The sequence below is a fragment of the Pecten maximus genome, chromosome 4, assembly GCF_902652985.1.
Source record: "Pecten maximus chromosome 4, xPecMax1.1, whole genome shotgun sequence".
Classification (NCBI taxonomy): Eukaryota; Metazoa; Mollusca; class Bivalvia; order Pectinida; family Pectinidae; genus Pecten; species Pecten maximus.
The window spans coordinates 791,513-817,430 of record NC_047018.1 but is presented as its reverse complement, the minus strand read 5'-3'; the positions used below and the strand labels follow the sequence as shown (position 1 = coordinate 817,430).

Here is a 25,918-nt window from a genome sequence, read left to right as displayed (position 1 = left end):
TATATAGACTATATATATATATATATACATCATCTGTTTATAGATCACAAATAAACAGTTATATAGACTATATATATATATATATATATATATATCACAAATAAACACTTACATAGACTATATATATATATACATCACAAATAAACAGTTATATAGACTATATATATATATATCATCTGTTTATAGATCACAAATAAACAGTTATATAGACTATATATATACATCATCTGTTTATAGATCACAAATAAACAGTTATATAGACTATATATATATATATATATATACATCATCTGTTTATAGATCACAAAAAAGTTATATAGACTATATATATATATATATATATATACATCATCTGTTTATAGATCACAAATAAACAGTTATATAGACTAATTATATATATACATCACAAATAAACAGTTATATAGATTATATATATATATACATCACAAATAAACAGTTACATAGACTATATATATATATACATCACATATAAACCGTTGTATATATATAGACTATATATATCTTTGGTATACTACACCAGAGTAAACAATAATCTCAAAAATAATTACAACTTACAGTGATAAAGTATCACACAGACAATGATATTCAACTCCTCTAAATATCTAACACACAACCTTCAGTTGGCCCTGGACATTTAATAATTTCATAACTTAAGCAGCATTTTCCAATTAATCTGAATGGTCAAATATATAACAAAGTGATATGTTCCTTCAAACTCAAAGAGTCAAAAATCAATATGGTTAGTTGAGACAAACACATTCTTGTGTAAAATAGACAGTCTGATTAATCAGGATCCCTAACTTATCATGTGTAAAGTAGACAGTCTGATTAATCAGGATCCCTAACTTATCATGTGTAAAGAAGACCGTCTGATTAATCAGGATCCCTAACTTATCATGTGTAAAGTAGACAGTCTGATTAATCAGGATCACTAACTTATCATGTGTAAAGTAGACAGTCTGATTAATCAGGATCCCTAACTTATCATGTGTAAAGTAGACAGTCTGATTAATCAGGATCACTAACTTATCATGTGTAAAGTAGACAGTCTGATTAATCAGGATCCTAACTTATCATGTGTAAAGTAGACAGTCTGATTAATCAGGATCACTAACTTATCATGTGTAAAGTAGACAGTCTGATTAATCAGGATCACTAACTTATCATGTGTAAAGTAGACAGTCTGATTAATCAGGATCCTAACTTATCATGTGTAAAGTACACAGTCTGATTAATCAGGATCCCTAACTTATCTTGTGTAAAGTAGACAGTCTGATTAATCAGGATCCCTAACTTATCATGTGTAAAGTAGACAGTCTGATTAATCAGGATCCCTAACTTATCATGTGTAAAGTAGACAGTCTGATTAATCAGGATCCCTAACTTATCATGTGTAAAGTACACAGTCTGATTAATCAGGATCACTAACTTATCATGTGTAAAGTAGGCAGTCTGATTAATCAGGATCCTAACTTATCATGTGTAAAGTAGACAGTCTGATTAATCAGGATCCCTAACTTATCATGTGTAAAGTAGGCAGTCTGATTAATCAGGATCCTAACTTATCATGTGTAAAGTAGACAGTCTGATTAATCAGGATCACTAACTTATCTTGTGTAAAGTAGGCAGTCTGATTAATCAGGATCCTAACTTATCTTGTGTAAAGTAGACAGTCTGATTAATCAGGATCCTAACTTATCTTGTGTAAAGTAGAGTCTGATTAATCAGGATCCTAACTTATCATGTGTAAAGTAGACAGTCTGATTAATCAGGATCACTAACTTATCATGTGTAAAGTAGAGTCTGATTAATCAGGATCCCTAACTTATGTGTAAAGTAGAGTCTGATTAATCAGGATCCCTAACTTATCATGTGTAAAGTAGACAGTCTGATTAATCAGGATCACTAACTTATCATGTGTAAAGTACACAGTCTGATTAATCAGGATCCCTAACTTATCATGTGTAAAGTAGACAGTCTGATTAATCAGGATCCCTAACTTTTTATTAGCCCTTATTTTGACAAGGTTACTGGCTCCAGAAAGGTACTGTTATAAACCTTTTGACCAAGTTTCAGGCCTCAGCAACGAATACCCTAAAATTGAGTATTACAAGCAGCACCTTCTATCAAACTTTTGTCTAAATCAACTGTCTCTCTCCTAATTGGGGAGGGAAATTTGTTTTTAACAAGCGGGCCAACTGAACAATTGAATCATTATTCTATAGAAAGCAAAATTTCGGCAAAGTTCCCGTTTCAGGCCCCATCCCTCTGTCCCCAGGGATCACATCAGCCTCAATTATATCAGATATAATCGCCTTTGCCCAATGATGTTTTATGCAAAAATTGGTTGTAATCCAACAAAGAGTTAAGAAGGAGTAGTGTTGTAAAGCAAAATTTCAGCAAAGATCCCCTTTTTGGGTCCACCCTCTGTCCTGAGAGGTCAGACTAGCATCATTTACATCAAATATGCTTGCTTTCCCCAAATCATGTTTCATACCAAATTTGATTGTAATCCAACCAAGGGTTAAGAAGGAGTAGGGTTTTAAAGCAAAATTTCAGTAAAGTTCCCCTTTTTGGGCCCTGCCCTGTCCCTATGGGTCGCCATCAGACCAACCTAATTTATATTAAATATGATTGCCCTCCCCCACTGATGTTTCACTCCAAATTTGGATGAAATCCACCTAAGGCTTCAGAAGGAGTAGGATTTAAGAAAAAATTTCAGCAAAGTTCCCCTTTTTTGGCCCCGCCCATCTGTCCCTAGGAGTCGAACCAGGCTCATTTACAGGAAGACCGAAGACAACGAACGGAACATGATGGATATAGGTCCCTTTGGGTCAGGACACCTAGTAAAAACGTTTAATTCTGAGAAATGCTTTTAAGTGAATAATAAAAATTATTCTATTCCATATTGTTAGTTACAAATGCAAGAAGCAACAATGATTGTATGTCCTCAATGAATATCTCTACCTGCTTAATGAAAAGTTATTAGCAAATATCCAGGGCATCAACTTAACATTATCAAATACCATATTTTGGCAGATACAGAACATTACAATATTTGGTGTAAATAGACAACAAACAAGTACAACACATCTGTCTTCACAACTAAATATTGATGAATTGACAACTGATCCCTGTCAACATATCACAATAAAGCTGGTGACCCAGGTATTATCCAGTACTGATTTCCACTAGTGCCTGTTAGGCTAAAAGACAGGGTTTTACTAATGTATATCAGGGCTAATATCAAAATAAATAATCTTTTGTACAAATTTATACTTTATCATAAATATGTTCTAATCTATCACCCTGTTGCACCGTAAGATGTGGATGGTTTGGAGCGCACTGGAGAATCGTCATGGCTAGAGAGTGTGTCTAACGAAGTAGAACTTTCCTCTGGTAAAGGTGATAAAAACGGCGCTCTGTCATTATCACTGAGGTGTTGGATGTCTCCTCCTTTTGGCTGGACCTCACCAACATTGACAGTGGCCAACAACCAGGCTGTAACAAACATCATATCATTCTGTTCATTATGCATCTAACACTTATGTTATAAATAATTTTGATATTCAAATATCAAATCATAAATATAATGTGGAATGGAGACAACAAGTGGAACACAGAAAGGTCAGAAAGGGCGCCATTACGTAGCAATACCCCCCCCTCCTCTCCACAAGCGTCAAGAAGGTATCTGCCCATATAGATGAGGCTGATGTTTGACATATTGACTTCAAATACAATTGGAAGGAAACAAAACATTCATTATTCATTAGCTATTATGTGACTTTTGTTTCCATCCACCTACAAATACCAGAATAAAACTTATTACTTACGTTTGTTTTGTTTTGTTAGAGCCAAGGGTACAACCTATAAATCCTCTTGTCTCATAATACCATAACAAAATGTTCAGTAAAATAAAGATACAAATTGGTCCTTGACCTCTGACCCAGTGCCATTGACCTTTCGCCAGTTGGCGCCTTGTTTAATTCTGACAAACTTTGCTTCATCTTTTCATAATAAAAATGTTCATTAAAAAAAAAATAATAATTGACATGAACCCTAAACTCGATTTTGGTGAGTTGATTCCTAGTTTAATTCTGACCAACTTTGCTTTATCATGTCATAGTAAAATATTCATCAGTGAAAAGATACAAATTTGACCTTTGACCCAGGGACTTCTGACCTGGTGACTTTCCAAAGTTCCCTTTTTCAAAAACAGAAAGTGTACAATATATACCAATAATTACAATAGTGGTCCTCAGGATCATTTGGTGGTGTGATACGTACCAGGAAATATATTGGCCGTCACCTGCTGTTTACTGTCTACAGAAGCTGTATCAGACAAAACACCTGCTGACTCCGACTCACTTTCTGGGCTCCTGTTCATGGTGATGAAATACACTCCCACAAATGACATCAAACACCTGTTGGTAAAAAAAAGTTATTATTGTGAATCTCTGTGTCTTAATTAGGCATGTTGAAGGCATTGTGCTAACTGAGGATTACACTTAATGGAGCTTCTGTATATTATTTTCTAAAGCAAACATCATGGGTACACCAAGTCATGGGTACACCAAGTCATGGGTACACCAACTCATGGGTACACCAACTCATAGGTACACCAACTCAAGGGTACACCAAGTCATGGGTACACCAAGTCATGGGTACACCAACTCATGGGTACACCAACTCATGTGTACAACAACTCATGGGTACACCAACTCATTGGTACACCAACTCCTGGGTACACCAACTCATGGGTACACCAACTCCTGGGTACACTAAGTCATGGGTACACCAAGTCACGGGTACACCAACTCATGGGTACACAAACTCATGGGTACAACAACTCATTGGTACACCAACTCATGGGTACACCAACTCCTGGGTACACTAAGTCATGGGTACACCAAGTCACGGGTACACCAACTCATGGGTACACAAACTCAAGGGTACACCAACTCATGGGTACACAAACTCATGGGTACAACAACTCATTGGTACACCAACTCCTGGGTACACCAACTCATGGGTACACCAACTCATGGGTACACCAACTCCTGGGTACACTAAGTCATGGGTACACCAAGTCACGGGTACACCAACTCATGGGTACACAAACTCATGGGTACAACAACTCATGGGTACACAAACTCATGGGTACAACAACTCATTGGTACACCAACTCATTGGTACACCAACTCATGGGTACAACAACTCATTGGTACACCAACTCACACACTACTGGATACACCAACTCAAGGGTACACCAACTCATGGGTACACCAACTCATGGGTACACCAACTCATGGGTACACCAGCTCATGGGTACACCAGCTCATGGGTACACCAACTCACACACTACTGGATACATCAACTCAAGGGTACACCAACTCATGGGTACACCAACTCACACACTACTGGATACACCAACTCAAGGGTACACCAACTCATGGGTACACCAACTCATGGGTACACCAACTCATGGGTACACCAACTCATGGGTACAACTCATTGGTACACTAACTCACACACTACTGGATACATCAACTCATGGGTACACCAACTCATGGGTACACCAACTCATGGGTACACCAGCTCATGGGTACACCAACTCATGGGTACACCAACTCACACACTACTGGATACATCAACTCATGGGTAGAATTCATAAGTACACTAATTCATGGAAACATCAACTCATGGGCACACCAACTCACAAACTACTATAGATATAATAATAACATTGTTCCTCCATTTCTACAGTAGATATAATTTTGGAGTCTGTTATAACATTGTTCCTCCATTTATACAGTAGATATAATTTTGGAGTCTGTTATAACATTGTTCCTCCATTTCTACAGTAGATATAATTTTGGAGTCTGTTATAACATTGTTCCTCCATTTCTACAGTAGATATAATTTTGGAATCTGTTATAACATTGTTCCTCCATTTCTACAGTAGATATAATTTTGGAGTCTGTTATAATATTGTTCCTCCATTTCTACAGTGGATATAATTTTGGAGTCTGTAAACATTGCTCCTTCATTTCGACTACAGTACTTCATACCTGACGAAACATCCTTCAGAGTAGATAGAATCTCTTACCATCTCGGACACTACATAAGGCAGTGTTAGTATGGTTCACATTGGTCATTAGTGTGATAAAGGTGAAAGTGTAGCCATCGAAACATTACACTCTTAAATATCATATTGGTTGTGTCATATACGGTAACTTCTATAATTTATCAACTGTTAATCCGAGCTGTACATACCCAACCAGGAACATACAGATCTCTAGTCCATTCAGTCCCCAGAACTCCTTGTAAAATACTATACCTGAAATGGGACAGAACAAAGATTTTAAATTTCTTATCTAGTTCAAAATAAATTTGACAAGTTGCATAGATCTAAATTATTTCTTTGTATTAACAGCTATATAACTGACCACAGTCTATAAGATCTATATAACTGACCACAGTCTATAAGATCATTAACTGACCACAGTCTATAAGATCTATATAACTGACCACAGTCTATAAGATCATTAACTGACCACAGTCTATAAGATCTATATAACTGACCACAGTCTATAAGATCATTAACTGACCACAGTCTATAAGATCTATATAACTGACCACAGTCTATAAGATCTATATAACTGACCAGTCTATAAGATCATTAACTGCTATATAACTGACCAGTCTATAAGATCATTAACTGCTATATAACTGACCACAGTCTATAAGATCTATATAACTGACCACAGTCTATAAGATCATTAACAGCTATATAACTGACCACAGTCTATAAGATCATTAACAGCTATATAACTGACCACAGTCTATAAGATCATTAACTGCTATATAACTGACCACAGTCTATAAGATCATTAACTGCTATATAACTGACCACAGTCTACAATATCATTAACTGCTATATAACTGACCACAGTCTATAAGATCATTAACTGCTATATAATTGACCACAGTCTATAAGATCGAAGTGCCAAGGCCACTTATAGCGTGCTGTGCATGAAGGATCGAAATACAGGAGGAAACAAAGATGGCAGGAAAAAAGGAAGACATTTTTGTTGTTTTTTTTATAAATGCATTCCTTGATGTTTTACTAATGATGATACTATGTCATTTTAAGGAATTTTGTTCCCAATGAATAAGCCCAATTTATCTGTTCCAGTGATTTGTTGTATCACACGTTCATGTTATATACTTTGTACAAGCATTTTACTATCGACCAATTAAAAGCATACAACCTCTTTATTGTTATTAGAATCCCTGTCTTATTGCTAGGCAATAGAATAACATTTGTTGGCATTTTGACTGAAATAGATATGGTATGGCCATCTTTGTTGCTAGGCAATAGAATAGCATTTGTTGGCATTTTGACTGAAATAGATATGGTATGGCCATCTTTGTTGCTAGGCAATAGAATAGCATTTGTTGGCATTTTGACTGAAATAGATATGGTATGGCCATCTTTGTTGCTAGGCAATAGAATAGCATTTGTTGGCATTTTGACTGAAATAGATATGGTATGGCCATCTTTGTTGCTAGGCAATAGAATAGCATTTGTTGGCATTTTGACTGAAACAGATATGGTATGGCCATCTTTGTTGCTAGGCAATAGAATAGCATTTGTTGGCATTTTGACTGAAATAGATATGGTATGGCCATCTTTGTTGATGATCACGCCACCATTTTGCTCCAAACTCACCAGCTATGATTGCACTGATGGTGAAAAACACAAAGTTGGTGGGGACCACAACTGTCGACTCGAAGCTCTTCATGGCTTCATTAAGAAATCTGAAATGGAGAATATCCGTTGTATTAGTAAGATACACATACAACACAAGTTTAATTTACTGAAAATTTTATCCATTTTTACTTTTACCAACAATTTATACCTTTTTTATATAAAATATTGCAGAAATGTTAAAAAAAGAAGCAAAACTACAAATGTACTAAGCAGCTTCATGACATTTTCTTAACAAGTACACATAGAGTTTTGTTGGTATAAACAATCTTGACTTCAGATATTGATTTTAAAACTGCACATGACATGTTACTTTAGCCTACATCACGATATCTACATCAATGCCGTGATATTTAATTATAAATTCAAACTAATTTGATCCCAGACATTTCAGCCTTTAAAATGCTGCCTTCACACAAACCTAATCCGAATACCAAGGTTATATTATACCAATAAATGTGAGAGGTATTAAAGTATTGAAGTCCCCAGCCACAGATGTGGCATGTGGCCGTACCAAATTAATTCAATTTGTCAGGATTACCGATTCTAAATTTTAAATGTTAAACAAGAGGCCCATGGGCCTTAACGGTCATCTGACAAACACTTACACTTACAGCAGGGACACACCCCTCAATCCAGCATTATTACCATAAATTATTTATCGCAGCCAGTTATGTTTTAGATCAAATTTGGTTTTTATCCATTTAGCTTGTCCAGGAAGAGCAGCATCATAAAGCAAAATTTTAGCCAAGTTCCCATTTTTGGGGCATGCCCCTCTGTCCCAATGGGTCAGACAAGACTCATTTATATCAATTAGGATTGCCTTTCCCTAATGATGTTTCATACTAAATATGGTTGTAATCAATTAAGGCATTAAGGAGGAATTGCATTTTTAAGAAATGTTTAACCTAAGCGCTCCTTTTGCCCCATCTTTTTTTCCCCAGGGGTCAAACCTGTCTCATTAAAAAATATGATCGCCGTCACCTTATGTTTCACATCAAATTAGGTTGTAATCCACCAAAAGGTTAGGGAGGATTAGGATTTAACAGCAAATATTCACCAAAGTTCCCCTTTTGGGGCCCTGCCCCTCAGGCCCCAGGGGTCACACTAGCCTCGTTTATATAAAATATGACCACCCTTCCCAAAGGATGTTTCACACCATATTTCGTATTAATCCACCCAAGGGTTAGAGAGAAGTAGGATTTATAGCAAAAATTCACCAAAGTTCCCCTTTTGGGGCCCCGCCCCTCTGGCCCTAGGGGTCAAACCAGCCTCATTTATATAAAATATGATTGTCCTCCTCCAATGATGTTTCACACCAAATTTGGTAATAATTCACTATGAGGGTTAAGGAGGATCAGGATTTTATAGCAAAATTTCATCAAAGTTCCCCTTTTGGGGCCCCGCCCCTCTGGCCCCAGGGGCCACACCAGCCTCATTTACATAAAATATGACCACCCTCCCCCAATGAGGTTTCACACCATGTTAAGTTGTAATCCACCAAAGGGTAAAGGATGTTGAGAGACCAGTTCATTAGCTGACAGCTTAGAGAGTATTACATGTTGAGAGACCCTGGCCCTAGGGGTCAAACCAGCCTCATTTATATAAAATATGATTGTCCTCCTCCAATGATGTTTCACACCAAATTTGGTAATAATTCACTATGAGGGTTAAGGAGGATCAGGATTTTATAGCAAAATTTCATCAAAGTTCCCCTTTTGGGGCCCCGCCCCTCTGGCCCCAGGGGCCACACCAGCCTCATTTACATAAAATATGACCACCCTCCCCCAATGAGGTTTCACACCATGTTAAGTTGTAATCCACCAAAGGGTAAAGGATGTTGAGAGACCAGTTCATTAGCTGACAGCTTAGAGAGTATTACATGTTGAGAGACCTGTTCATTAGCTGACAGCTTAGAGAGTATTACATGTTGAGAGACCAGTTCATTAGCTGTCAGCTTAGAGAGTATTACATGTTGAGAGACTAGTTCATTAGCTGACAGCTTAGAGAGTATTACATGTTGAGAGACTAGTTCATTAGGTGACAGCTTAGAGAGTATTACATGTTGAGAGACCATTTCAATAGCTGACAGCTTAGAGAGTATTACATGTTGAGAGACCAGTTCATTAGCCGACAGCTTAGAGAGTATTACATGTTGAGAGACAGGTTCATTAGCCGACAGCTTAGAGAGTATTACATGTTGAGAGACCAGTTCATTAGCCGACAGCTTAGAGAGTATTACATGTTGAGAGACCAGTTCATTAGCTGACAGCTTAGAGAGTATTACATGTTGAGAGACCTGTTCATTAGCTGACAGCTTAGAGAGTATTACATGTTGAGAGACCAGTTCATTAGCTGACAGCTTAGAGAGTATTACATGTTGAGAGACCAGTTCATTAGCTGACAGCTTAGAGAGTATTACATGTTGAGACAGGTTCATTAGCTGACAGCTCAGAGAGTATTACATGTTGAGAGACCAGTTCATTAGCTGACAGCTCAGAGAGTATTACATGTTGAGAGACCAGTTCATTAGCTGTCAGCTTAGAGAGTATTACATGTTGAGAGATCAGTTCATTAGCTGACATCTTAGACCATTACATGTTGAGAGACCAGTTCATTAGCTGACAGCTTAGAGAGTATTACATGTTGAGAGACCAGTTCATTAGCTGACAGCTCAGAGAGTATTACATGTTGAGAGACCAGTTCATTAGCTGTCAGCTTAGAGAGTATTACATGTTGAGAGATCAGTTCATTAGCTGACATCTTAGACCATTACATGTTGAGAGACCAGTTCATTAAAGACAACATGTCAGTTTACTTATTTCTTGGGTTCTTGTGTGGACAATTATTTCAAAAGAAGTCAATATATTAGGCAATTTAGACACTGCTATGGAACATGTTACTTCCAGCTCAAATTCAACACAGGATCTTATCAAGACAGTGTCACATGTACATGGAATCCTGCAGTGGTATTTCACTCAAAACATTCTCCAGCTTGATTATATAAAGGCATTGGAACTTTCCATTTATCTATGTAATTTTGATTAAATTCATTCTGTAAATGTATATTCTACTAAAAGAAAAATATTTTTGTAAAATGTCTTTCCATTATTTTCAAGGTTTTACGCTGAAACAACTTATCATCTAATTGGCAAAAAACAAAACCAAAACCAAAAACAAAAAAACATGCATTAAGGTAAAAAAAACCTGTTTACCTTATAGACATGTGTAAATATTGATGTATTATAAAAGAAAAAGCAAATTTTTGCAAATTCATTACTTTGTAATTGTCCAAGTTTGTCTAAATATGACCTTTTTACACAAAAAGACTTACTGTTCTTGATAATGCAGTGAGAAGCAAAATACATCTGATATATTACAGAACTATTTCAAGTCTTATACTAATTTGTAAATGAAATGGATAAGCAATACAAGAGGCCCATGGGCCTAAATGGTCACCTGAGTTTTGAAACATTTAAGTTAATTTGACCCTTTTTGGGCCCACCCATCAGCCCAGGGGTTCAGTCAGGGCCAACATGTGGATACCATTAAGCTGTCATCCCATGCTGATAATGTTTAACAAAATTAGAATGAATCCCAATAAAAATCAAACAGATGAAAGCCAAAAATGTGATTTCCCTATATAACCTATAGCATAGTGTACTCCCTCCCCAGGGTCATGTTTGGTGAAACATATTAAGGCCCTTCCATCTATGAAGAGTATTTGATTCTTCCTTATTTGGGTCTTGAGAAGAAGTTTTTTTTTAAATTTCCAGTCTAAGCAATAGAAGAGGCCCATGGGCCTAAACGGTCACCTGAGTTATGAAACATTTAAGTTAATTTTACCCTTTTGGCCATAAGCCCCTGGAGGTCAACAAGTGCAAACATGTCCATACCATCAAGCTGTCATCCAAATCTGATAATGTTAGTCAAGTTAGAATAAACTCCAATAGAAATAAAAACAATGATGTAGTATAGTGTATCATGTATGGGGAACTATTGTGATAGCCTGTTCTAGTGTATGGTGTATGGTGAACAGTGTATGGTGTATGGGGAACAGTCTATCGTGTATGGGGAACAGTGTATGGTGTATGGTGAACAGTGTGTGGTGTATGGGGAACAGTGTATGGTGTATGGTGAACAGTGTATGGTGTACGGGGAACAGTGTATGGTGTATGGGGAACAGTGTATGGGGAACAGTGTATGGTGTATGGTGAACAGTGTATCGTGTATGGTGAACAGTGTATCGTGTATGGGGAACAGTGTATTGTGTATGGGGAACAGTGTATGGTGTATGGGGAACAGTGTATCGTGTATGGGGAACAGTGTATGGTGTATGGGGAACAGTGTATCGTGTATGGGGAACAGTGTATTGTGTATGGGGAACAGTGTATCGTGTATGGGGAACAGTGTATGGTGTATGGGAAACAGTGTATGGTGTATGGGGAACAGTGTATGGTGTATGGTGTATGGTGAACAGTGTATGGTGTATGGTGAACGGTGTATCGTGTATGGGGAACAGTGTATTGTGTATGGGGAACAGTGTATCGTGTATGGGGAACAGTGTATGGTGTATGGGTAACAGTGTATGGTGTATGGAGAACAGTGTATGGTGTATGGGGAACAGTGTATCGTGTATGGGGAACAGTGAGTGTATGTAGAACAGTGTATGGTGTATGGGGAACAGTGTATGGTGTATGGTGAACAGTGTATGGTGTATGGGGAACAGTGTATTGTGTATGGGGAACAGTGTATGGTGTATGGGGAACAGTGTATGGTGTATGGGGAACAGTGTATCGTGTATGGGGAACAGTGTATCGTGTATGGGGAACAGTGTATCGTGTATGGGGAACAGTGTATTGTGTATGGGGAACAGTGAATCGTGTTTGGGGAACAGTGTATTGTGTATGGGGAACAGTGTATGGTGTATGGGGAACAGTGTATGGTGTACGGAGAACAGTGTATTGTGTATGGGGAACAGTGTTTGGTGTATGGGGAACAGTGTATCTGGAACAGTGTGTCGTGTATGGGGAACAGTGTATGGTGTACGGGGAACAGTGTATGGTGTATGGGGAACAGTGTATGGTGTATGGGGAACAGTGTATGAGTATGGGGAACAGTGTATGGTGTACAAGGAACAGTGTATCGTGTATGGGGAACAGTGTATCGTGTATGGGGAACAGTGTATGGTGTATGGGGAACAGTGTATGGTGTACGGGGAACAGTGTATGGTGTACGGGGAACAGTGTATGGTGTACAGGCAACAGTGTATGGTGTACGGGGAACAGTGTATGGTGTACGGGGAACAGTGTATGGTGTACGGGGAACAATGTATCGTGTATGGGGAACAGTGTATGGTGTTTGGGGAATAGTGTATGGTGTATGGGGAACAGTGTATGGTGTATGGGGAACAGTGTATGGTGTATGGGGAACAGTGTATGAGTATGGGGAACAGTGTATGGTGTACGAGGAACAGTGTATGGTGTACGGGGAACAGTGTATGGTGTACGGGGAACAGTGTATGGTGTACGGGGAACAGTGTATGGTGTATGGGGAACAGTGTATCGTGTATGGGGAACAGTGTATGGTGTTTGGGGAATAGTGTATGGTGTATGGGGAACAGTGTATGGTGTATGGGGAACAGTGTATGGTGTTTGGGGAACAGTGTATGGTGTATGGGGAACAGTGTATCGTGTATGGGGAACAGTGTATCGTGTACGGGGAACAGTGTATGGTGTACGGGGAACAGTGTATGGTGTACGGGGAACAGTGTATGGTGTACGGGGAACAGTGTATGGTGTATGGGGAACAGTGTATGGTGTATGGGGAACGGTGTATCGTGTATGGGGAACGGTGTATGGTGTATGGGGAACAGTGTATCGTGTACGGGGAACAGTGTATGGTGTACGGGGAACAGTGTATGGTGTATGGGGAACGGTGTATCGTGTATGGGGAACGGTGTATGGTGTATGGGGAACAGTGTATCGTGTACGGGGAACAGTGTATGGTGTATGGGGAACAGTGTATGGTGTATGGGGAACAGTGTATCGTGTATGGGGAACAGTGTATGGTGTATGGGGAACAGTGTATCGTGTATGGGGAACAGTGTATCGTGTACGGGGAACAGTGTATGGTGTACGGGGAACAGTGTATGGTGTACGGGGAACAGTGTATGGTGTATGGGGAACAGTGTATGGTGTATGGGGAACGGTGTATCGTGTATGGGGAACGGTGTATGGTGTATGGGGAACAGTGTATGGTGTATGGGGAACAGTGTATGGTGTTTGGGGAACGGTGTATGGTGTATGGGGAACAGTGTATCGTGTATGGGGAACAGTGTATGGTGTTTGGGGAACAGTGTATGGTGTATGGGGAACAGTGTATCGTGTATGGGGAACGGTGTATCGTGTATGGGGAACAGTGTATCGTGTATGGGGAACAGTGTATGGTGTATGGGGAACATTGTATTCTGTATGGGGAACAGTGTATGATGTATAGTCACACAGGGGTAGAATTTAACTTTTTTAGTAACTCGCACGTTGTTGCGAGTGGATAAAATTTTAACGTATGTATTATTGTGATAATATGTTATTAATTGTGAGAGGAAGCACTCTTACGTGGTCTGCTACACACGTGTTTCTTCTCCGGTTGTGTGTATACAAAGTTTTACTTCCGGTATTGCGCATCGGAAATCTTTATAATTTTACACGCAAGAAAATCTTATCCTCTGGTTTGTTAATCTGTCAGAACTAAAATTTACTATATTCGTGATTTTGTAAGCCTTTTACATCGTTTTTATTAGAACATAAGTAACATTTTCTATGTCTCGTAGTCCCGCGATTTACGATCCTTTCGATCCTCTCGGACTTTTTCATACTGCGTAGCGATGTAAACAAATGGTGGCCCAGTTGTGTTTTCCCCTGGGACACAACAAATTTTCGATAGGGTAAGGAACATCCAATCATTTTGAATCAAACCAAAATTCTAGTATGTATATTGAAATCTCGGATAAACGTTCACTTTCAAAAATTCTGCGTTACTGTAAAGACCACGTAGGTTGCTGCTTTGAAAGTCGGCAGCTTCAAAACTCTACCTCTCCCACCCACCCTTTATTATAATTCTCTTATGTTAGAAAATGTCAGTTATTTGTATCTGTAGAGTAGGTTAATGTGTGTTATGTAGAAGTAGACTTTGTGATTGTATCAGTAGTTTAGAGAGTCAAGCTAGGGTTCCTTTGTCCAGGACAATTAACTACATGGTTTATTACATGTTTTTCCTCTAAATGTATCTGTATTAATTATGAATATGTTACGTATTCCTTTATGCAATATTATGTAATCTTAGTCAGATTATGTAATGACAGATAATTTACGCAATATTACGTAACAATGACAATACAGTAATAAACCTTAACTATCACCCAAACCTGATGGTCTTTCTAGTTTTAATTCATTTACAACATTAGTGGGAAGCAGAAAGTTTGTACAAGAAACTTTCTACTTGCATCTGCCTGACGATTGAACTATTAATTCGCAAAATTACAAACTTACTCGCAATTTTGAAATTATGTGTTAACATTAAATATAACAAATGTTTAATGATAAATAATCTTTACTTTTCAGAACCACAAACAAAAGAACAGTTGCTTCAAATAAAGTTTTTATTTGAGCCAAAATACAATTAATTATTTTTTTTTTATTTAACTCACTGTTCATATAAGCCAGGGTATACTCCCTTCAAATATCATCAACTTCAAGATCAATGAATATTGAAGGATTTTGATCATATATATTACTTACATGTTATAATTTATTTTCAAGAGAACAAAAAATCAAAAAAATCAGTCATTTCATTCGATTTAATCACGTATGATTTCTCATAAAATCTTTGACTAATAATGAAATAAGTATTAATTCTATCTAATTAAAATGCTATTCCCTGTCCATCATGATTTTACAACATATTCGTGATTTGGAAAAAAACCCGAATTTTTTCGTTTAAAAATTTCATTTTGTTTTTGTCATATCTGAAGTTGACTTGTTAAATTAGAAAATGGGCAATACAGTAAGTGCTGATAGAATTTCAAGTAAGAACGAAATATTTACTGATGATGACTTGTCGGGACTATATTCTTTGCAAGTTTTGCAATAAATTTCAATAACGTGCACATGATCATCGTCAAGGTTTTTTTCCAGGTCAATATGCAGTTCCCATTTCTCGACAGTTTGTTTTGTTGGCCTTGGGATGCGTGTCACTTTTTTCTTAGGAGTTGGGCTACTTTCTCTACATGTGTCCTTGCTCTCATTATTTTCGCCGATCTTTTCATTTGATGTTCCGGCAGGGGCTGACTTAAAACAATTGATTATGTCAGCCATGCTAGCGAGACGTCATGCTTTGTTTCTCGGAAACTCTCGTTTCTTTTCCATTACAATATATTCATGTATATCGTAGTCTTTGAGACGCTTGAAACTAACGAGTGCTGTGTACAAGCGTCACCAATAATGCATTGTCTGTGTGTCGGTTTTTGTTTAAAGTTTTCGTCGATGTTTTACTATGTGTGTCTGTTTTACCAGGATTTATATGCACTCGCAGAAAAATGCGAGTACCACAATTTTCTACTCGCAAAATGAAAAATCAGCTCGCATTTAGCGAGCGTGCGAGCGTTAAATTCGAACGCTGTATAGAGAACAGTGTATTGTGTACGGGGATCTATCCCCTGTAGGTTCACTTTACCATGGATGTCAACATACCATACGACACTGATAAGGCTGGTCCTCAGGTCTAGTAGGCGGTATGTATAAGGTAGATATAGGTCAATAGAGAGTAGTTCATCAGTATATTGATCAGATGTTCCTCCGTTTACAAATCCATAAAACAATTAGATACATAATTTTGATGGTATGAAGTTCTGAGTACAGTGGAAATAATAACTTACTTGACTTGTATTACAGCAGTGAGAATCATGATGATGGCCATGGCGTACAGTATAGGGTGACCAAACTGGGAGATGCCGGCGAAGGACAGCTGTATCATCCCTGATAATCCTTTGGCACAGATGACAGTAAAGGAAGCTGAAATTTACATTATAGATGATGAAATTTATCTTTGTGACACATATTTTCTCTTTGACTAGATCTTTTACTATTCAATGCCATATGTTGTGGAACCGTCGTGTAATAGTTTGGCCTGTCAGCACGAGGAAAGCAAGCCTCATGCTGGCCAGCCAAACTCTTACACGAGGGTTGAGATATCCTTGTTCACGGAACAGACCCATGTTTGATTATTTTTCTCACATAATTGCATCCAAATGTAAGTTTTTATTAAAATTTTTCATCGTGCCATCTGCAATGCTCCATGGAATGTGCGTAAAAATTAATGACGTCATCATTTACGACATGGTTACAAAATGTAAAATGATGACGTTACGTTATTGTGAGCAGCATCATATATAGCATGTTGGCCATCTTTACCCCCCTGTGTGAGATTGATTTATCTTTTACCTAGCAACCGCGGGATAACCCTGTGTTACCTTGCAACCGCGGGATAACCCTGTGTTACCTAGCAACCGCGGGATAACCCTGTGAAGTATGTGAGATTACATTATTCTCTTACCCTGGATAGTGATATCCACAATTTTACAAGTGTGAGATTTTTATCTCACCCTAGGTTGGGACAAGCTACACATGCACTTAGCACATACTCAACAATTGCATATTGTCACGTCAACAATACCATGATGTCATGGTGACAATACAATGACTTCATGTCGACAAATCAATCATGTCACGTCAACATTTCCTTGCATTGTTATAATGTCGTGTTTGGCAACTTAAGAATCTTCCCCCCACTGGTTTAGATTACCTTGTCTCATACCCAAGGAAGTGAATGATTCTATTAGTCTCATCCCCAAGGAGGTGAATGATTCTATTAGTCTCATACCCAAGGAAGTGAATGATTCTATTAGTCTCATACCCAATGAGGTGAATGATTCTATTAGTCTCATACCCAAGGAAGTGAATGATTCTATTAGTCTCATCCCCAAGGAGGTGAATGATTCTATTAGTCTCATACCCAAGGGGGTGAATGATTCTATTAGTCTCATCCCCAAGGAGGTGAATGATTCTATTAGTCTAATCCCCAAGGAGGTGAATGATTCTATTAGTCTCATCCCCAAGGAGGTGAATGATTCTATTAGTCTCATCCCCAAGGAGGTGAATGATTCTATTAGTCTCATACCCAATGAGGTGAATGATTCTATTAGTCTCATACCCAAGGAAGTGAATGATTCTATTAGTCTCATCCCCAAGGAGGTGAATGATTCTATTAGTCTCATACCCAAGGGGGTGAATGATTCTATTAGTCTCATCCCCAAGGAGGTGAATGATTCTATTAGTCTAATCCCCAAGGAGGTGAATGATTCTATTAGTCTCATCCCCAAGGAGGTGAATGATTCTATTAGTCTCATCCCCAAGGAGGTGAATGATTCTATTAGTCTCATCCCCAAGGAGGTGAATGATTCTATTAGTCTCATCCCCAAGGAGGTGAATGATTCTATTAGTCTCATCCCCAAGGAGGTGAATGATTCTATTAGTCTCATCCCCAAGGAGGTGAATGATTCTATTAGTCTCATACCCAAGGGGGTGAATGATTCTATTAGTCTAATCCCCAAGGAGGTGAATGATTCTATAAGTCTCATACCCAAGGAGATGAATGATTCTATTAGTCTCATCCCCAAGGAGGTGAATGATTCTATTAGTCTCATCCCCAAGGAGGTGAATGATTCTATTAGTCTCATCCCCAAGGAGGTGAATGATTCTATTAGTCTCATCCCCAAGGAGGTTAATGATTCTATTAGTCTCATCCCCAAGGAGGTGAATGATTCTATTAGTCTCATCCCCAAGGAGGTGAATGATTCTATTAGTCTCATCCCCAAGGAGGTGAATGATTCTATAAGTCTCATACCCAAAGAAGTGAATGATTCTATTAGTCTCAGCATGTATACTCTCTAGTTCACATCTGTTACAACTCATTGAAGTGATCCCATAAACAGCATCATAACCATGACAAACATTCCAAGATCCTTAATTGTAACAACATTGAATAGAGAGTCAGTGATCCGGACCTACCTACAATAGTCTGTGATGTGTGACTTACCTACAATAGTCTGTGATGTGTGACTTACCTACAATAGTCTGTGATGTGTGACCTACCTACAATAGTCTGTGATGTGTGACTTATTTACTATAGAGTCTGTGATGTGTGACCTACCTACAACAGTCTGTGATGTGTGACTTACCTACAATAGTCTGTGAGGTGTGATTTACCTACAATAGAGTCTGTGATGTGTGACTTACCTACAATAGAGTCTGTGATGTGTGACTTACCTACAATAGAGTCTGTGATGTGTGACTTACCTACAATAGAGTCTGTGATGTGTGACTTACCTACAATAGAGTCTGTGATGTGTGATTTACCTACAATAGAGTCTGTGAGGTGTGACTTACCTACAATAGAGTCTGTGATGTGTGACTTACCTACAATAGAGTCTGTGATGTGTGACTTACCTACAATAGAGTCTGTGATGTGTGACCTACCTACAATAGTCTGTGATGTGTGACCTACCTGTAATAGAGTCTGTGATGTGTGACTTACCTACAATAGTCTGTGATGTGTGACCTACCTACAATAGAGTCTGTGATGTGTGACCTACCTGTAAGAGAGTCTGTGATGTGTGACTTACCTACAATAGTTTGTGATGTGTGACCTACCTGTAATAGAGTCTGTAATGTGTGACTTACCTGTAATAGAGTCTGTGATGTGTGACTTACCTACAATAGAGTCTGTGAGGTGTGACCTTACCTACAATAGTCTGTGATGTGTGACCTACCTACAATAGTCTGTGATGTGTGACTTACCTACAATAGTCTGTGATGTGTGACCTACCTACAATAGTCTGTGATGTGTGACCTACCTACAATAGTCTGTGATCTGTGACCTACCTACAATAGAGTCTGTGATGTGTGACCTACCTACAATATTCTGTGAGGTGTGACTTACCTACAATAGAGTCTGTGATGTGTGACTTACCTACAATAGAGTCTGTGATGTGTGACTTACCTACAATAGAGTCTGTGATGTGTGACTTACCTACAATAGAGTCTGTGAAGTGTGACTTACCTGTAACAGAGTCTGTGATGTGTGACTTACCTGTAATAGAGTCTGTGATGTGTGACTTACCTACAATATAGTCTGTGATGTGTGACTTACCTACAATAGTCTGTGATGTGTGACCTACCTACAATAGAGTCTGTGATGTGTGACCTACCTACAATATAGTCTGTGATGTGTGACTTACCTACAATATAGTCTGTGATGTGTGACTTACCTACAATATAGTCTGTGATGTGTGACTTACCTACAATAGAGTCTGTGATGTGTGACTTAACTTCAATAGAGTCAGTGATGTGTGACTTACCTACAATAGAGTCTGTGATGTGTGACTTACCTACAACAGAGTCTGTGATGTGTGATTTACCTACAATAGTCTGTGATGTGTGACTTACCTGTAATAAAGTCTGTGATGTGTGACTTACCTGTAATAAAGCCTGTGAGGTGTGACTTACCTAAAATAGAGTCTGTAATGTGTGACTTACCTACAATAGAGTCTGTGATGTGTGACTTACCTGTAACTGAGGTTGTGATATATGACTTACCTGTAATCAAGGTTGTGAGATGTGACTTACCTGTAATCAAGGTTGTGAGATGTGACCTACCTGTAACCGAGGTTGTGAGATATGACTTACCTGTAATCAAGGCTGTGGATATGACCTACCTGTAATCAAGGTTGTGGATATGACTTACCTGTAACTGAGATTGTGAGATGAAACCTACCTGTAATCAAGGTTGTGAGATATGGCTTACCTGTAGTGTAACTGAGATTGTGAGATGTGACCTACCTGTAATGGAGGCTATGACATATAACATACTTATAATGGAGGCTATGACATATGACGTACCTATATTGGAGGCTATGACATATGGCTTGCCTATAATGGAGGCTATGACATATGACATACCTATATTGGAGGCTATGACATATGGCTTGCCTATAATGGAGGCTATGACATATGAGGTACCTATAATGGAGGCTATGACATATGGTGTACCTATAATGGAGGCTATGACATATGGCGTACCTATAATGGAGGCTATGACATATGGCTTGCCTATATTGGAGGCTATGACATATGGCGTACCTATATGGAGGCTATGACATATGGCGTACCTATAATGGAGGCTATGACATATGACGTACCTATAATGGAGGCTATGACATATGGCGTACCTATAATGGAGGCTATGACATATGGCGTACCTATAATGGAGGCTATGACATATGGCGTACCTATAATGGAGGCTATGACATATGACATACCTATAATGGAGGCTATGACATATGGCTTGCCTATATTGGAGGCTATGACATATGGCGTACCTATAATGGAGGCTATGACATATAACGTACCTATAATGGAGGCTATGACATATGGTGTACCTATAATGGAGGCTATGACATATAACGTACCTATAATGGAGGCTATGACATATGACGTACCTATAATGGAGGCTATGTCATATGACATACCTATAATGGAGGCTATGTCATATGACGTACCTATATTGGAGGCTATGACATATGACGTACCTATAATGGAGGATATAACATATGATGTACCTATAATGGAGGATATGACATATGGCGTACCTATAATGGAGGATATGACATATAACGTACCTATAATGGAGGCTATGACATATGACGTACCTATAATGGAGGCTATGACATATAACGTACCTATAATGGAGGCTATGACATATGACGTACCTATAATGGAGGCTATGAGGAGGTACACTACAACTTTCCTGATTTCCATCCAGTAGAGTACCATAAACAACACAACCAGGAATACAAGCTCCAAACACTGTAAATAAAACATACAGAATGATGGCGTAGAACACGATTATAGGACACTTTAGTGTTAATATAAATGTAATCTGTCACAGATTTGATGACGTACATTGACAATATACACAAAGACTTACATTGACAATCTACACAATGACCGACATTGACAATCTACACAATGACTATCATTGACAATCTACACAATGACTATCATTGACAATCTACACAATGACTGACATTGACAATATACACCATGACTGACACTGACAATCTACACAATGATTATCATTGACAATCTACACAATGACTGACATTGACAATATACACAATGACTGACATTGACAATCTACACAATGACAGACATTGACAATATACACAATGACCGACATTGACAATCTACACAATGACTGACATTGACAATCTACATAATGACCGACATTGACAATCTACACAATGACCGACATTGACAATCTACACAATGACCGACATTGACAATCTACACAATGACCGACATTGACAATCTACACAATGACCGACATTGACAATCTACACAATGACCGACATTGACAATCTACACAATGACCGACATTGACAATCTACACAATGACTGACATTGACAATATACACAATGACTGACATTGACAATCTACACAATGACTGACATTGACAATCTACACAATGACTGACACTGACAATATACACAATGACCGACATTGACAATATACATAATGACTGACATTGACAATATACACAATGACTGACATTGACAATATACACAATGACCGACATTGACAATCTACACAATGACTATCATTGACAATATACACAATGACCGACATTGACAATCTACACAATGACTGACATTGACAATGTACATAATGACTGACATTGACAATGTACATAATGACTGACATTGACAATCAACACAATGACTGACATTGACAATCTACACAATGACTGACATTGACAATATACGCAATGACTGACATTGACAATCTACACAATGACTGACATTGACAATCTACACAATGACTGACATTGACAATCTACACAATGACTGACATTGACAATCTACACAATGACTGACATTGACAATCTACACAATGACTGACATTGACAATCTACACAATGACTGACATTGACAATCTACACAATGACTGACATTGACAATATACACAATGACTATCATTGACAATCTACACAATGACTATCATTGACAATCTACACAATGACTGACATTGACAATCTACACAATGACTGACATTGACAATCTACACAATGACTGACATTGACAATCTACACAATGACTGACATTGACAATATACACAATGACTATCATTGACAATCTACACAATGACTATCATTGACAATCTACACAATGACTATCATTGACAATCTACACAATGACCGACATTGACAATCTACACAATGACTGACATTGACAATCTACACAATGACTGACATTGACAATCTACACAATGACTGACATTGACAATATACACAATGATGTACATTGACAATCTACACAAGGACTGACATTGACAATATACACAATGACCGACATTGACAATCTACACAATGACTGACATTGACAATCTACACAATGCCATTGACAATCTACACAATGACTGACATTGACAATCTACACAATGACTGACATTGACAATCTACACAATGACTGACACTGACAATATACACAATGATGTACGTTGACAATATACACAAAGTGTAAGGAATACTTACAATATAAACTATGAAGGACACCTGTGTGACAGCAGTGTTGAGCTCTTCACCTCCCCGTACAGTCTCTGTCTACAACAGTAATCAATAAAATGTAAGTAATTAATATAGTATAATAAGATGGGAGGGTGTAAAGGTCATTCATGTCAGGCTGCCATATGTATATATGCATGTTTTAGGTCATCCTGAGGTCCCTTTTCATCCTCTTCTGGCTGCCTGCTTTGTTTAGCCAAGTATGGCATGTTAAGATGGGGGAATTGGACCTTGGGGACCCCTCTGCTTGAGGAAGAAGATTTGTCTCGTGAGCCAATCACCTCATAGGCTTGGCAGGTTCCATCTAATGGCACCTTAGCAGATGGGTAGGTTACACATGTTCTGACCTGCCCAGTTATAGTTTACCTGCCCAGTTATAGTTTCCAAAGCACTATTTAGGTGTCAGGTGTTAAAACCAAAGTTTTTTATGACTAGTAGCGATTTAAAACAAATGTTGATGGACGACGGACACTGCGCCATGGCATAAGCTCACTGGACATTTGGTCCAGGTGAGCTAAAAAATTGTAACGTTGACCTTGACCCGACAGCCCTGAAGATATTATTGTCCTTTGTAATTGTGTGAAGTAAAATTCCTTGAGGAATGAAGCCTTAAAGCGCTGACAAACTTTAATGTTATTAACATACGTACAAGATGTACAGCGAGGAAACCTTTAGTCGATTTGTAGAGGAATTATTATAAAGAGACAAATAAACCAAATCTGGGGTAGAATGCATCTCATTAAACATATTAACATTGGAGTTTAATGGGCCTAATTAAGGAACCCAAGTTCCTGTACAAATACCTGTTTTTGTTGACCTTGACCTCAGACTTTCAGATCTGAGAAACAATTCCAAGTAATGAGTTCTAGTAAAGAAGCTCGGTGTTAACTGAAGTTACTACAGAAAACAATGTTCTATTTTTAGTATAAGTGACCTTGATGGAAAGTGTAACAATGCTGGTCCACACCATAGTGGAGTTATATTTGTAATACAATGTTAATAGATACAAAGTGTACAGCACATTTTAACAGTAATGTTACATTGTAATACAATTTTAATAGATATACAGCTCATATTTAACAGTAATTTGCTACATTGCAATACACTGTTATTTGATATACAGCACATTTTAACAGTAACATGCATGTTACATTATAATACAATTTTAATAGATATACAGCACATATTTAACAGTAATTTGCTACATTGTAATACACTTTTAATTGATATACAGCACATTTTAACAGCAACATGTTACATTGTAATACAATTTTAATAGATATACAGCACATATTCAACAGTAATTTGCTACATTGTAATACACTGTTAATTGATATACAGCACATATTTAACAGTAACTTGCTACATTGTAATACACTTTTAATTGATATACAGCACATTTTAACAGCAACATGTTACATTGTAATACAATTTTAATAGATATACAGCACATATTCAACAGTAATTTGCTACATTGTAATACACTGTTAATTGATATACAGCACATTTTAACAGTAATTTGTTACAATTCTGTGGCCACTAGTATTTCTGGGTTGGTAATTAGTTCTACTGAATTGCTGTGATCTATTTTAGTAACCCTTTAACAACCTCAAGGTGGTTGCCTGCTCTTTCTAAGAAATCCAATTATCTCTGTGAACTCTATGTAATGTAGTGTGATATTGGTTAGCTTCATGCAGGATCACAAAGTAGCTAATCTAACTGACTGAAAGGATATAATGATAAAATCGTTGTGGCCAATATACCAAAATCACCAAAAAAATTATCATGTATTAAAGAAATATATTAAGAATGATTTTTCAGAATCCAGTCTTCTATGCCATCAAGATTGTACCTAAATGAACCCTGGAGAACCAATTCATTGACAAAATGATACTCCAATTACTGATAATGGCCCTGTCATACTGCAAGGTACAGTAGATTAGCAATCTAATGCATTCCCATATGACTTCTACCTAAAAATAGTTGGCCAAACAGTGCTCCACACCAAAATGATTCATTCTACACTATATTTGCCATCCTGTTTGAAAATTCACTAATGTTTTTTTTACAAAGCTGAAAGTCTCCAAATGATAAAAATAAAATAACATAGTGGGAATATGAATACAAACCTTTGATGAAAATGTGACAATGAGGAAAGCACCAATAACAGCCATGGCGGAACCTTTAACACAACAGAGAACAACAGTAAATATGGTACTACAAGCATAATTTCTCAAATCAATCAAACATTATTTCTCAAATCAATCAAACATTATTTCTCAAATCAACAGGTTTTATTACAATTAATTAGAAAACCTACAACTAGTATTGTTTGTATCTGTGCATGCAATACGCCAGACCACCATTCATTCATATTGTACCCA

The 25,918-nt window shown here is 37.8% G+C and overlaps 1 protein-coding gene across 1 annotated transcript in view; it reads right to left on the bottom strand.

Annotated features, from left to right (window-relative positions):
• Nucleotides 1–457: 457 nt before the first annotated feature.
• The window catches only part of LOC117324912 (NIPA-like protein 2), a 78,427-nt gene continuing 52,966 nt past the window's right edge, over nt 458–25,918 (bottom strand). The window contains exons 5-12 of the mRNA XM_033880751.1: nt 25,664–25,716; nt 23,505–23,573; nt 21,681–21,777; nt 16,731–16,866; nt 7,757–7,845; nt 6,298–6,361; nt 4,309–4,445; nt 458–3,522 (exon numbers count right to left, since the gene is read on the bottom strand). Of these exons, the coding sequence (XP_033736642.1) occupies nt 3,326–3,522; nt 4,309–4,445; nt 6,298–6,361; nt 7,757–7,845; nt 16,731–16,866; nt 21,681–21,777; nt 23,505–23,573; nt 25,664–25,716 (842 nt within the window). The 3' untranslated portion in view covers nt 458–3,325. The remainder of the gene's footprint in view (nt 3,523–4,308; nt 4,446–6,297; nt 6,362–7,756; nt 7,846–16,730; nt 16,867–21,680; nt 21,778–23,504; nt 23,574–25,663; nt 25,717–25,918) is intronic.